The sequence below is a fragment of the Chinchilla lanigera genome, unplaced genomic scaffold (assembly GCF_000276665.1).
Source record: "Chinchilla lanigera isolate Chin_1 unplaced genomic scaffold, ChiLan1.0 scaffold00062, whole genome shotgun sequence".
NCBI lineage: Eukaryota > Metazoa > Chordata > Mammalia > Rodentia > Chinchillidae > Chinchilla > Chinchilla lanigera.
Window position 1 is genome coordinate 14013181 of NW_004955463.1, and position 13208 is coordinate 14026388.

The 13208-nt window shown below is 53.6% G+C and overlaps 1 protein-coding gene across 7 annotated transcripts in view; it reads right to left on the minus strand.

The window, feature by feature from the left end:
• Positions 1-66: 66 nt before the first annotated feature.
• Positions 67-13208, minus strand: part of Fgfr1 (fibroblast growth factor receptor 1) — a 51108-nt gene continuing 37966 nt past the window's right edge. For 6 of the 7 annotated variants that reach the window (XM_013521512.1, XM_013521511.1, XM_013521506.1 and 3 more), the window contains 13 exons: positions 11705-11828; positions 10546-10736; positions 8522-8666; positions 6432-6634; positions 5548-5693; positions 5204-5325; positions 4748-4858; positions 4123-4313; positions 3292-3414; positions 3004-3074; positions 2643-2780; positions 2426-2531; positions 67-2337 (listed from right to left, as the gene is read on the minus strand). In XM_013521512.1, coding sequence (XP_013376966.1) covers positions 2161-2337; positions 2426-2531; positions 2643-2780; positions 3004-3074; positions 3292-3414; positions 4123-4313; positions 4748-4858; positions 5204-5325; positions 5548-5693; positions 6432-6634; positions 8522-8666; positions 10546-10736; positions 11705-11828 — 1848 coding nt within the window. In that variant the 3' untranslated portion in view covers positions 67-2160. The remainder of the gene's footprint in view (positions 2338-2425; positions 2532-2642; positions 2781-3003; positions 3075-3291; positions 3415-4122; positions 4314-4747; positions 4859-5203; positions 5326-5547; positions 5694-6431; positions 6635-8521; positions 8667-10545; positions 10737-11704; positions 11829-13208) is intronic. The other variant, XM_013521508.1, reaches the window with a different exon arrangement.

Below are 13208 nucleotides of genomic sequence, written 5' to 3' on the forward strand. Positions count from 1 at the left end.
GACTCCTTTTCCCAAGAGACCTTATCTGGTCATCTAAGTAAAATAGCCATTTCATTTTCTCTTAGGTCAATTTTACTATCTTTTATTTGACAGCCAGCTCAGTCTCTGGGGAAATCTGTGGGTGATTTGAGTAGTAACAGCAGCAACATCACCGTTATAGTAACGGTGCCTTGCACGGCTCTCGAATGCATACGAAGTCCTTTATAGACCCTGCCATCCACACACATCAAAGCAGGGCCAACGCAAGAATGACCATTGCTGTTTCACAAGGAAAGACACTACTGTGTGGTCTTAAAGCAAATGATTTTAAGAGATAAAATTCATTTCCTGGCTCTGTTCACCAAATTGTACCTTCTTTAAACACAAACAGAAATGGTAATATGTTGACAGTTGCATATTCAGAGAAACAAAAGCAGGAGAATTTTACAATAGCGATCAGCACTGCAGCTGCCAACAACTATCAGCTCCAAAAGGAAAATGTGAAGCAGCAATCCCACTTTTCCACAGAAATGAAAGCACATGGAGTTGTCTGTAACCAGCAGAAAGGAAGCTGTGAGGACAGAGGCCGAGTAGGTTGAACAGTAAGGTGCCAAGAAGCCAGAATCCACTTGGTGAGGACAGTGACACCAGCAGGGGGCGGAAGTTTCCAAGCAGTGCAAAAACAAAAACAGAGGTCTGGGGTGGAGTCTGTACAGGAAGAACTATAGGAAGCCAAGATCTGCGACAGACCCAAGAAGCACAGTCTGGTCCTGCAGAGGCAGGAAGAACGGTTTGTGGGAGGGTAATGAACACATTAGATTGGGGGAAAAGATGAAGCTGGGAACCTAAATGCAGAGCTAGCCTTAGGCGACAAATTTTCCCTCCGTCACTCGTCACAGGCCACACCTCACCCACAGGGAGAGGGCAGACACATCTGGGAGTGAGTGCAGGCCTCTCCTCGTCACTTGAGCACTCCTGCTTGGCTACCCCAGGGCCCCTCCCTCTCTCCCCTCTGCGGAAACAGTGGAAACAGTCTGTGGTCGGGGTTGCTGGGCCTTGGCTTTCTGCCCAGCGCTCTGGGGTGCAGACAGGAGGATCCTGCCCACGATGCGGATGTCCTCTTTTCCTTTCTTCCCAAAAGCTTCGGAGAGGTAGGAGGTTTGTCATGGAGGTCAGGGTGTGTGACCTACGACACAGATGATGAGGAAACTGCAGGGGATGAGCAGTGCCTGCCGGACAGACGGCCCAAGGGCCTCGCCTCCCTCCTCTCCAGGGGACGTCTGCTCCCTTTTCACACAGCCCATATAAAAATGAAGCAGCAGCAATTTTTATTGAGGGACCTAAACTGAAAATAGGTTTAGAACATAATTTAAAAAAATAAAACAGCAAAAGTAGCAAAAAATATATGACCTTTTTAAAAACATTTTCCTTTTTTTTTCCTTTTTTCTTTGTTTTTAATATATAGCAACTGATGCCTCCAAGCCACCAGGAGCATCTTACCCAATGGGTAAATCTCTGGTAACGACCCTTTTAAAAAGACATGTAAATATATACTCAGATTTATACACTTTGTGTTTTCTTCATAGCTATGTACAAAGCCCCCAGTTCAGGGCTGGGCCCCAGGGCCACATCGCTGCTCCCAGTCTTTGCCCCACCATCCTCTGGTACCAGGTATTTGGTCAGCAAAGCAAATTAGTATTGGAATTCTTAAGCCACTGGCACCATCCATCTGGAGCAGAGTTCACCTTCAATTGAGGCCTGAAGCAGTGACCTCCTACTCTAGTAGCCCTGAGGACAAGGCACCTGCCACCAGAATGCAAGGGGCTGACGGCTAAGGTGAATCACAGAACCAGTACCAGCATCTCAGGAAGCTCTGCCCAGTGCCTTCTCGTCTCCCCACCCAGCCCTCCAGGTAGTGCCAGGGCAGGGAGGGAGCTTTGGTCCGACACTGGGGGGAAGGAAGTGGCCCCTGGCTGGTGCCCGTCTTTCTGCTCCTCTCTCACAAGCAGGTAGAGAGGAGGAGGAGGAAGAAGGAAGCCCAGCAGAGGGAAGGCAGGCCACACAGGAAGGCCTTGACAGGTGGCTGGCCCTTGCCAGCAGGAAGGGGCATGGGGACAGGCAGTGAGTCTGGCAGGGAGTGTGGATGAAGGGTTCAGTTGATGATGGGATCTGGAGCGGTGGTCAGCGCCTTTTGAGTCCACCATTGGCAAGCTGGGTCGGGTGTCGGGGCAGACAGGGCTCCTCAGGCAACGGCTCATGAGAGAAGACCGAATCCTCCCCTGAGGAGCAGGTGGAGCTTCGGGTGTCAGGAAAGCCAGGTGAGTACTGGTCCAGGGGCATCGACAGGTCCAGATACTCCTGTGACAGGTAAGCAGAGGGGCTGTAGGGCCATATTCACCAAGAGGCACCCATGTGAGATGTGGATGTCTGGCCCAGGCATCCTTACCTGGTTGGAGGTCAAGGCCACAATGCGGTCCAGGTCTTCTACCAGCTGCTTGAAGGTGGGTCTCTGAGAGGGTACTGCATGCCAGCAGTCCCGCATCATCATGTACCTGCACACAGCACAGCGGTGTGGAGGGCGGCCTGGAAGGCCACTTCTTCGGGATGCACAGCCCTCTCCTCCCCGGCCGAGCTCGGGACCTCAGGTTTATTCCCTGGCTTACAGCTCATTGGTGCAGTTACTGGGCTTGTCCATACGATGACCCTCCTTCAGCAGCTTGAAAAGCTCCTCCACAGGCACCCCAGGATATGGGGAGCCACCCAGTGTGAAGATTTCCCACAGGAGGACCCCAAACGACCACCTGTATATCACAGAAACTGCGACTCAGTGCAGAGCCCGGCCACCCACTCTCCCATCACCCCTGCCTGACTCAGCCCTCCCTCCAAGGGGAGTACCAGCTAAGGCAGGCTCAGGCTGCCTTCGGTTCCTCCCTCCGAGATGGGCACGCTTATCCATCCAGGGACCCAGAACCCAGCTGAAACCCTCTTTTCCATATCCCTGGCAATTCCTTATTTCAGACTCACACATCACTCTGGTGAGTGTAAATCCGGTCAAATAGTGCCTCGGGGGCCATCCACTTTACTGGCAGCCGGCCCTGCAAGCAGCACAGGGAGAGTAAGGCCAGCTCAGGGCAGTGGGAGGACAAGCAGGGTGCAGGCAGGATGGGACATGTGTGGGGGTGGGGGGGGGGGGACACATGCATCTTCAGCCCATCCTCCCACCCAGAGAACCTGGCTGGGCTACTGTGGAGGCATCTACCCGGCAGGGCTGGTGGAGGGGCTCCTGGGCAGGGACGGCCCAGCGGCACGTACATTGGTTGTCTTCTTATAGTAGTCGATGTGATGAATGTCTCGGGCCAGGCCGAAGTCTGCGATCTTCATCACATTGTCCTCCGTCACCAGGACATTCCTGGCGGCCAGGTCTCGGTGGATGCACTGCAGAGGAGGCGGGCGCAGGTGGGGGCGCTGGCCCTGAAAGGCACGCTGCTTCTCCGCAGTGTTTTGCCCTGCCCCTGTCCCATCCCACCACACATTCTGCAGCCCATGGTGGAGCCCCGACCTCACACTGCCGGCCATACCACTGCGTGCTCCCAAGTCTCCCCTTTACTCCGAATACCTATAGCTCTGGGCTTCAGAACCTCTTACCAAAGCCTTTATACGCCATTTTTTCTAGTCCCCCAGCTCTGAGCTTTTGGGTTTTCACCAAAAAGCTGACCCATTAGGCCTGTGTTTGGTCTGCCTGGTGCCAGCTCTGAGCCCTGTCCCCTTGGCACAGCACAGCCACACTGGGTTGGGGCTCAAGCAAAGCCACTGCTTTGGTGAACCAAGAACTATCCGTGTAACACTTGCACAGATGTGACTGTCTCACCTCCTTATCAATTGTTACTTTGTATTTGAAGAAATAGTTACCTGAGGTCACGCAAAGTGGTAGAGCACACATCTAAACAGAATTCAGTCTGATCACAAGGCCACTGCCTCTAGGCTATACCAGCTTTCCTGTCTGAGGTCCCCAGGACCTTAGGACAACCCCTGGGACTGGTGCTCAATAGAGCTGCAACTCTCCTGGAGGATGAAAAGTCTCTAGTTGGGGTACTAGGAGCTCAGTCCCACCCTGACCTCACCTGGGAAACTCAGGCTCCATACCTTCTTGGAGGCAAGATATTCCATGCCTCGGGCCACCTGGTAGGCACAGGATACCAGGTCCTTGGAGGAGAGCTGCTCCTCAGGGTTATGGCTGGGGTTGTAACAGTATTCCAGCCCCGGGGGCCGCCGGGCCTGCAGATACTCCCGCAGGTTGCCCTTGGAGGCATATTCCACGATGACATACAGAGGACCTGTGAGCATGGGGAGGAGGGGCAGCAGGTGAGCAGGCGTGGCTTACCCTGGAGGAAATCTACCCCATGTTACCCCACTTGCCCAAGCCCTGGTCTTATTCTTCCTCCTTCCACCGCTGGAGAGGAGCAGGGAGTCTACCACCACCAAAAATCAGACACATTCTTTCTTGCACAGTCCAGGAAGTTCCCAAACCAAGCTGGATGTGGGAGCCCCAGTTCAAGCCACTGTCACTTTCCTGTTCGAGTCTCCACAATGCCTACGAATCTTGGTGCCTGTACTTTCACATCAGCACTCACAGGATGCCAGCCTGCCACCGTTAAACTCGTCCCTCTTCCCAATCTCTTCCCTGGGGCAGCCGAGAGTCCCTGTCACACTACCCACCGCACATTCCACGCAACCTGCCCCGCAGGGGAGCCGGCCAGCTGCTGCCTACCGTCCTGTGTGCAGGCCCCCAGCAGGTTGATGATGTTTTTGTGCTTTCCAATCATCTTCATCATCTCCATCTCAGAGATCAGGTCTGACAGGTCCTTTTCTGTTGCATCAGCTTCACATGCAAACCAGAAAGGGGTGAGGCTTGGATACTTTGAGAGGGAGGAAGCGTGAGGACAGCAAAGTGGAGGGAGGTGGAGGGTTGAGCGTGTTCCAGGAGCCCTTTCTCCAGCTCATGCTCCTCCCCACCCTTTCATTTTCCCTTCCCTCCACTGGGAGCTCATGTTGCCTACGTGGGAGTGAGGGGCCACTAGTCACGGGTCTAGAGAGAGCACTGGAGCACAGCCCAGGTGACACCAAGGCCAAGGTGAGACTGTAGCGATCCTGGGTGCAGAAGGCCTCTCCTCTCCCAGGCTGTGCAGAAGGGAAGGGCTGCTGTGTGAGGACAAGAGTCACTTACACTTCAACATCTTCACAGCCACTTTGGTCACACGGTTGGGTTTGTCCTTGTCCAGCCCAATGGCTTCCGCCAGCACCACCTGCCCAAAGCAGCCCTCTCCCAGGGGTTTGCCTAAGACCAGTCTTGGGGGGAAATGGAAAATGCTGTAAGTTAGAGCTGGTAAAGATCACACTTTCACAGGACCCCACTGCCACCTCTCTATATTTTGCCCAACCAAGAGCAAGAAGTGGACAGCAGTATTTCTGGAGGAACCTCATGCACCTCCAAAAGCAGCAGTACATACAACTTCAGCCATCAGAACCACCCAGGGGAATCCTCCTAAAGCTGGGCGTTAAGAGTGGTACCTGTCCCGGGGCAGCTCCCATCGGGGGTCTTCAGGAAGCTCATATTCAGAGACCCCAGCTAGCATTGGGGTCCCACTGGAGGAGAGACGTGAGGGCCGGACCAGAAGAACTCCAGAGTTCATGGATGCGCTGGAGTCAGCTGACACCTGCAGGGAAGAGTGGGGTCACCCTTCTAGCAAGGCACACGGTGGGGTGGGGGTGGCTGACTCCTTCAAGTCCCTGAGGGGCTTTTCACCAAGGCAGAGGTGTATCTGATGTGCTTTCCCCCGTCAGATTGGGGGAGGTCAGAAGAACCAAGTTCTGGCTCTGATTTCCACTACTGATCAGCCTTTGTGGGCTTTACACCTCTTACGGCTCGACACTTTACAGCTTATCACTGCATTAACAACCCCATTTGTGCCCCGGTTCTTTGTGAAAACCTTGCTTTAGGTTATGGGCTCCTGGTCCCTACAGCACCCACCAGAGCCAGCACTGTGCTCTGCCTGAAGTTTACCCCTTCACACACCCGCATCTTCTTCTCAGGAGGGAGAGAGCGTCCAGGCACTGACTCTCATCCTCTTTTCCATCCTGCCCTGCGCATCTCTGGCTGGCCCTGGGAACAGTCTGAATGCAGGACAACAGCTATACACTGTCCTGCCAGGACTCTCTCCCAACCTACTGCCAAGGGAGTGCAGCCTTGGAGCTAGGGCTTGGGGAGTGCAGCAATTCGTGGGCCAGGGCAGCAGAACCCTCCTGCTGTAGGGGTTGGGCCTGCCTCAGAAGTTGGAAAGCAAAGCCCAAAGCAGACTAGAGACTGCAGAGTGCAGGTGTAAGAGGACCCGGGGGTGTACTCAGAGGCCTGGGGAGGACGTGGCAGCAAGCATGCGAATCCCCCATCTACTTTCTGTTACCTGTCTGCGCAGAGGGATGCTCTTGGCCAGCTTGTGCACGGCCATCTGGCTGTGGAAGTCACTCTTCTTGGTGCCACTCTTCATCTTGTAGACGATTACAGCACCCACCATGCAGGAGATGAGGAAGGCCCCCGTGCAGTAGATGATGATCTCCAGATAGAAGGGCGAGGTCATCACGGCAGGTCTCTCCTCCAGGGCTGGGTCAGTGTGAATAGGGTGTTAGCAGGTTCTGGGGACCATGTCCACGAGGGCCCCCACTCTGTAAGAAACTCATCTTCTCTGCCCTGGGGGCTTTACGGGAGGATAAGACCCAAGCAAGGGCCTGGCAAAGACCAGACCCTGGCACAGAGATCAGATGTCTTGTGATCTTTGAGCCTTCCTTGAATGACTCAGAAGCCTACGAAAGGATGGACTCCAGCGGTGGTGAACCTCTGGCACAGTGCCACAGTGGGCTGTTTGTTATCACTGAAAGCTCTCAAAGGTTCGCCATCCCTGGACTAGACTATCTTGCCATGCACATTCCATCCTCATCCTGCCGTGTGGGACAGTATTAGGTACCGCAAGTCCCTCCTAGAAGACACCTTCCTTAGCCTCCTCATGGAAGCAGGGCCCCTTTCTCACCACTGTGGCACACACTTATTACATGGGGACAGATGGGCTATTTCTGAGGAGGCCCCACCTGGTGTACAATATTCTTAGGATGAGGAAAGAGGAGAGGAGGACCAGTCTATGTCCCGATGAAACATCCCATCTCACGTCTGTGTCACCTCTGTCAGGTCAGACATGTACCTGGCCAAACCACAGCCACAGTGATTGAATTCCAAAGACACTTGGATTGCTTGAGATTAAAAATATTTTTTGTCATTCTTAAGAATTCTACGGGCCCTAAAAGACTTTTAAAATGTAAGAAAATGGGAGGCAGATGGAGGGGCATTATTTCCTTCTTCCCTAACCTTCCATGCAGAATTCACACCCATCCCCACAGAAGCCATGTCACCGAGACCCTTTCCCTTCAGCAGGAGGATGGTGCCAGCTTCACAGATGCCCTGAGCCCTGCCAACTGGCCGGCCCTCCCCTTTCAGCACAGCACCAGCCCCGGGGTAGGTGGCTCTCAGGCCCTCCCAGAGGGGTACAAGGCTTGACAAAGAGACAGCAGAGCTGAGCGTGGGAAAAGTGTTCTGCTTTTTAACTTTCCCCAATATTAAGAAACAAAGATGACTCACTGGGAGCACAGACAGGACAGACAGGGACAACGATAACAGAACGCTTCTCTGCCACAAGCAGGGCATGGAGAGACTGCCGGACAAGCAGAGTAGAGGGGTGAGAGAGACAGGAGAAAGGAGAGCAGTGTCTACAGCCACAGCAGAGAGCAGTACCTGCACCACATGCAGGACACTCAGACACAACCTCGACCAGTGCCACCCTGCGGTCACAAGCCTGCCACCCTGTGCAGGCTGTGGGCTCCTTCCTTCCTGACCCAGCACAGACAACTCTCTCCATGGGGCAGGAGGGATGTGGCATCCAAGAAGTAAATGGGCACCCCCAAGCCTCCCGTGGCCGCGGGACAGGGCATTCTCACAGCAGCTCGAGTTTACGCAGCCTATGTTGTGACAGAAGACTGCAGGACTGAAGGGCAGGCCAGCCCTCAGGTCGAGCGCCTGTGTTCCAGGCCAGCGGGAGTGGGGTCCATTCTGTGGCCCTTGGGACTAGCCAAAAAGGGTCAGGTAATCCAGACCCCTTGTGCCAAGTGGGTGTGACAGCTGCTGGACCCAAGGACGGAAGGAGCCTGGCTTGGAGGAGAGCCCAGCTGCAAGGTAAATCCAGACCCCATGCATGCATCACTTTGGCCAAAGGAGAGCCGGACATAGGTCCTGTGGGAGGTCTCTGTGTTTCTGCAAAACCAGGACCCTTCGAGTGGGCTGAGAGGACTCAGCCCTTGGGTTGGACAGAAAAGGGCACACGACAGGTGGGAGCCATCCCTCTGTCCATTGCTCCCAGCGCGGGTCTCCCCCGGCCCCACAATGCATGCTCCCCCCGTGCCCGTGGTGAGGGCAGGACATCGAGAGGAGAAGTACAGTGTGTACCTTCCAGAACGGTCAACCATGCAGAGTGATGGGAGAGTCCGATAGAGTTACCCGCCAAGCATGTATACTCCCCCGCGTCCTCAAAGGAGACATTCCTTAAGTGAAGCACTTCCATCTCCTTGTCGGTGGTATTAACTCCAGCAGTCTAGAAGAGACAACGGGAGCAAAATGGACAAGCACAGGACATGAGACCTCAAAGAGACCAGAGAAAGGGGTGGAGTGAGAGAAGGGACACGGAACCAGAGGAAGAATTCTCCCCAGCATCTCCTTTGCAACAAGGAACCAACAAAACCACCAGGCAGCGAGACCTGTTAGAGGAAGAGAGTGAGGCCCTGGAGGAGCTCCCGGCGGACCTGAGGAACGAGGCAGGTTACGACCCTTCACCACGCTGCCATCCCTGTCCACCCAAGCATGCGCGGCGGGCGGCATGGAGAAATAAGGTCTGGCGGCGGGGGCTGTTTGGTTTTAGAGGGCACACACAGGAGGGAAGGGAGGGAGCTGCAGCCTGTCTCTGTCTATCTGTCTGTCTGTCTCTCTCTGGGCCAGCAGGGCCTGGCCTCCAAGGGAACATTCAGTCCCTTTTTCTCATCCATCACTCAAACCTTCAGTCTGAGGTCTTGTCCCTGACACTACTGGCCCATGCCCCAGCATCCAGGCACACATACACACACAAGCTGAGGGACACACAGAAGGCATGGAGGGAACCGGCAGACACCAACACAGGACCGAACCAAACCAAACCAGCCTCCCAGGCCAGGGATTTTTCCATGGCTCTGGCACAAAAAACGCAGAAGGATCACGGGGGAGTGGTGCTGGTTTCCCCGCCTGCCCCTGCCATATGGGGCCTAAGTCAAGTTCCCAGCACAGGGGCCCATCCGTCTCGCCATTACCTTTCGCCACAGGTCTGGTGACAGTGAGCCACGCAGACTGGTTAGCTTCACCAATATAATTGGAAACCTTACACACATACTCCCCGCTCTGGGCCTCTGTCACATTGAACAGGGTCAGCACCTCCGCATCCGAGCTATTAATCCCCGAATGCTGGAACAAACCAACGACACACCAGTCAGTGGGGCAGACACTGGGATGCAGCCACTTCTGCTCCCATGTGACTTGCAGGTGGGCCCGGGGAGGCGAGGCAAGGGAGACACTGAAATGTGTCATCTTCCCTTTGGAGCAGGACAAAACAAGTTGGCTTCCAAAGTCCAAAACATTTGTTTGAAATAATAAAAAAGAAAGAAAGAAAGAAAAAGAAATCACTGCCCCAAAGCAAATTCTCTGTACATATCAGCCTGGAGCAGGGATTGCGCCTGTGGAGGGCCACAGCCCTCTTTCTGCACAGCGGTTTCTGCACCAGTGGCAAAGAGAAGGGACAGCTAGTAAATCTTTGGGACAGCTAAGCCAAGGGAGGACAAGGTCTGACTGTGGGACAAGGAGGTAAACCACTTTCCCAGCTTTTGGTTACTTCCTGTTGCAAGATCCACTGGCGACTTAGCTATTACCTTCCCTGGATTAATGGAGCGTTCAGGGACAGTGAGAATCTGGGAGTGACGGAAAAAGGAAGAAAATGCCATTACTCCTCTGCTTAGGATTTATATGCGGCATTTGCTTTCCCAACTACTTAAGCTGTGTTCCTTATCCCAGGTGCCAAAAGGTCATCACTTGGAAAACAAGGAGGGCCAGGACAGGACTGCTTGCTTGCTGAAGACCATTTGGTCTTGGACAGTGAGTAAGCAGGTGTCCAAACACCTGCCTGGAGGAGCTGACCCAAAGTCCTAGAGCACTCTCAGAGTTCCTAAGGAACCCCGTGGTTCACTCCTCAGCTGTGCCTAGCTCACCCTCACCTATCCTGTCATTAGTCCTGGGGATGTGGTCAGATCCCTACCAAGACGAAGTGTGCACCTGACGGGCGAGGGCTGAGTCCCAATCCCAGCCAGTGCTCCTGACCACAGGAATCTGAGCCCCTAGAAGGTACTGGTTTCCTTCCCAGCACAGTGGCCCATTAAGACTGGGGTCAAGATTACCTTTAAGATCTGAACATAAGGCAGGTTGTCCGGACCAATCTTACTCCCGTTCACTTTGATGTGTTTCAGCCACTGGATGTGGGGCTGTGGGTCACTGTACACCTTACACATGAACTCCACATTGCTGCCCAGGGCCACTGTCTTGTTGGCAGGCAACCCTGCCTGCAGGATAGGCCTGTGAGGGGACCGCTCTATGGAAGAAGAGAGAAAACAGGCTCATCAGACCTTGCCTGAGCAGGTCCTGGCTGGGACGCTGACAGAGGATGTTATCTTAAAGAGAGGAGCTCCCGCTTTTCTAGTGCTGGACAATGGCCTCTGCACTGCTCTGCTGAGCCCTGTTAACCTGTATGATTCCAGCCTCAAGCCACCAGGAACCTATTCTTCAAAGGAATGAATACATCTACTTTACAGGCATAGTAAGTCTCTCGCTTAAATGGAGAGCCTATAACTTAATCACATCTCCAGATTTTGGCCTAGTCTACTTCTCATCTAAAATCAGCCACTTAAAACTCCTGCTGCCCCAAGGATGGCCCAGGAGCAGCGACGGTGTGTCACCTAGGAGCCTGTCGGAAATACAGAATCACAGACCTTAGGCTAGACCTCCTGGGCTGGTCTTCTCAGACTATCATCAAAGCCAAGGCAGCACGCTGCCCAGGAGACGGCACCTTCCGATCTCCGGAGCTTGTGAAGCAGAACCTGTAGAAGGGCCAGGCACGGTGACAGCCCACATGCCTCCTGGAGTATCCTGTGATGTGGACCTGGGCACCCTGTGTGAGCTCTCGTGTCACCTGGCTGGTCTGATGAGAGACTGCATAAGAAGTACTGGGAGCACATTTCAGGAACCCAGCATATTGCCAGCCTCGGTAAGCAACAGTCTGACCATCACCGCAGCCGTCAGCTCTTTCAAGAAAGACTAGCAGCAGCACTTTGTTTCACGGTGACATACAGTTTTGAAACAGTATTCCTGCCTGGCCCTCTTCCTATTTTACAGATGAAAAACAAAAGTGAAGCTGAGGCCCAGGACGCGAAGAGACTGCTCTAGGCAATACACCTAGTGAGTGCCAAGTGCTGTTCTGACTGCATCCCTGGGTCTTGGGCTCCAGGCTGGCCTTGCCTCAGCACCCCTCCCCCAGCGCACGCCTGCACTTGGCCTTCTTACCCACAACATCGAGCTGGTAGGTGTGGTTGATGCTTCCATATTCATTCTCCACGATGCATGTGTAGTTGCCCTTGTCAGAGGGCACCACGGAGTCCATGATGATGCTCCAGGTGGCATAACGGACCTGTGGGGACACAGGCCATGGCTCCAGTGGGGGTCTGGAGGAGACTGCAGGGAGGAACCCAGGGCAGCGCTGGGACCCAGCTGCAGTGCGAGGCAGGCCGGGCCAGCTCTAGTCCCCACTGAGTGCGTTTATACTTGGGAAGGGCCTGTCTGGCTAACCGATGGATGGGTATGTGGACTTTGGATGTCTTCACCCCAGCATTCAAGGCCAGCTGTGATCTGGACAAACACACTTCTGATGCTCCCAAACTCACCAGAAGCCCTGGACTCTGGGCTTCTGTCCACTCCACTCCTGTGCTTGCAACAGTTCTGCTCAGAGGCCAGCCCTGGCTGCCCCTACATCTTGTCTCCAGACTGGTCTACCCTCCAGCCCAACCTCTGCTTTGGCCTCCCTCCATCATCTCTGCTACATGCTGACCGCAGTCTGCTTTTTATGATCACTGCCCATTTGCCACCTTAGTTTTGTTCTTTTCTTGTGCTACTGGAGATGGAACCTAGGGCCTCCACACTGAGCTATGTCCCCAGCCCACCCCCCTTTTGAGACAGGGTCTTGCTAAGTCACTAAACTGCACAGGCAGGGCTCCTACTCACCATGAGGCTGCCTCAGCCTCCCCGAATGCTGGAATTACAGGTGTGCGCCACCACACGTGGCTTTTGATTTCTTACACTAGAACATCTTTAATGAGCAGGAATGCTGTCCTGCCCCATCTGAAGCACAGTAACTCACAGAGGGCAAGCACTTGGTGAATTAATTTAAAACTTTTTCTTAGTGGTTGCCCTGGTGGTGGACACCTGCAATCCCAGCTATTCAGAAAGCTGAGGTAGAAAGATCACACATTCTAGGCCAGCTTGGGTAACTTAGCCAGATCCTGTTCTAAAAATTAAAAAAAAAAAAAAAAGCTATAGCTGAATACTAGAACACTTGCTTAGTATGTAAAAGGCCATGGGTTTAATCCCCAGTACCACAACAAAACAAAACAAATTTCTCTATTCTTTCAGATTACTTCTGTTTTTTTCTTTAATATAAAAACAGCAAAGCAGCCAGGCATGGCGGCACATGCCTGTAATCCCAGTACTCTACAGGCTGAAGCACGAGGATTGCTCCTTGAGTTTGAGGCCAGCCTTGGCTACATGGTGAGTTCAAGGTCAGCCTGGACTACACAGTGAGACCCTGTCGAGAGACAGAGACAGAGACAGAGACAGAGACAGAGACACAGAGAGAGAGAGAGAGAGAGAGAGAGAGAGAGACAGAAAGGAGAAAAACATTACCCTTACATTTCAGGCTCAATAGGTAAGTGAACAGATTAGATGCCTCCCACATGACCTAATATAGGAGATGGTACAGTTTAGTGTAAAAATGGTAGGAGAACTAGGGTTTAAT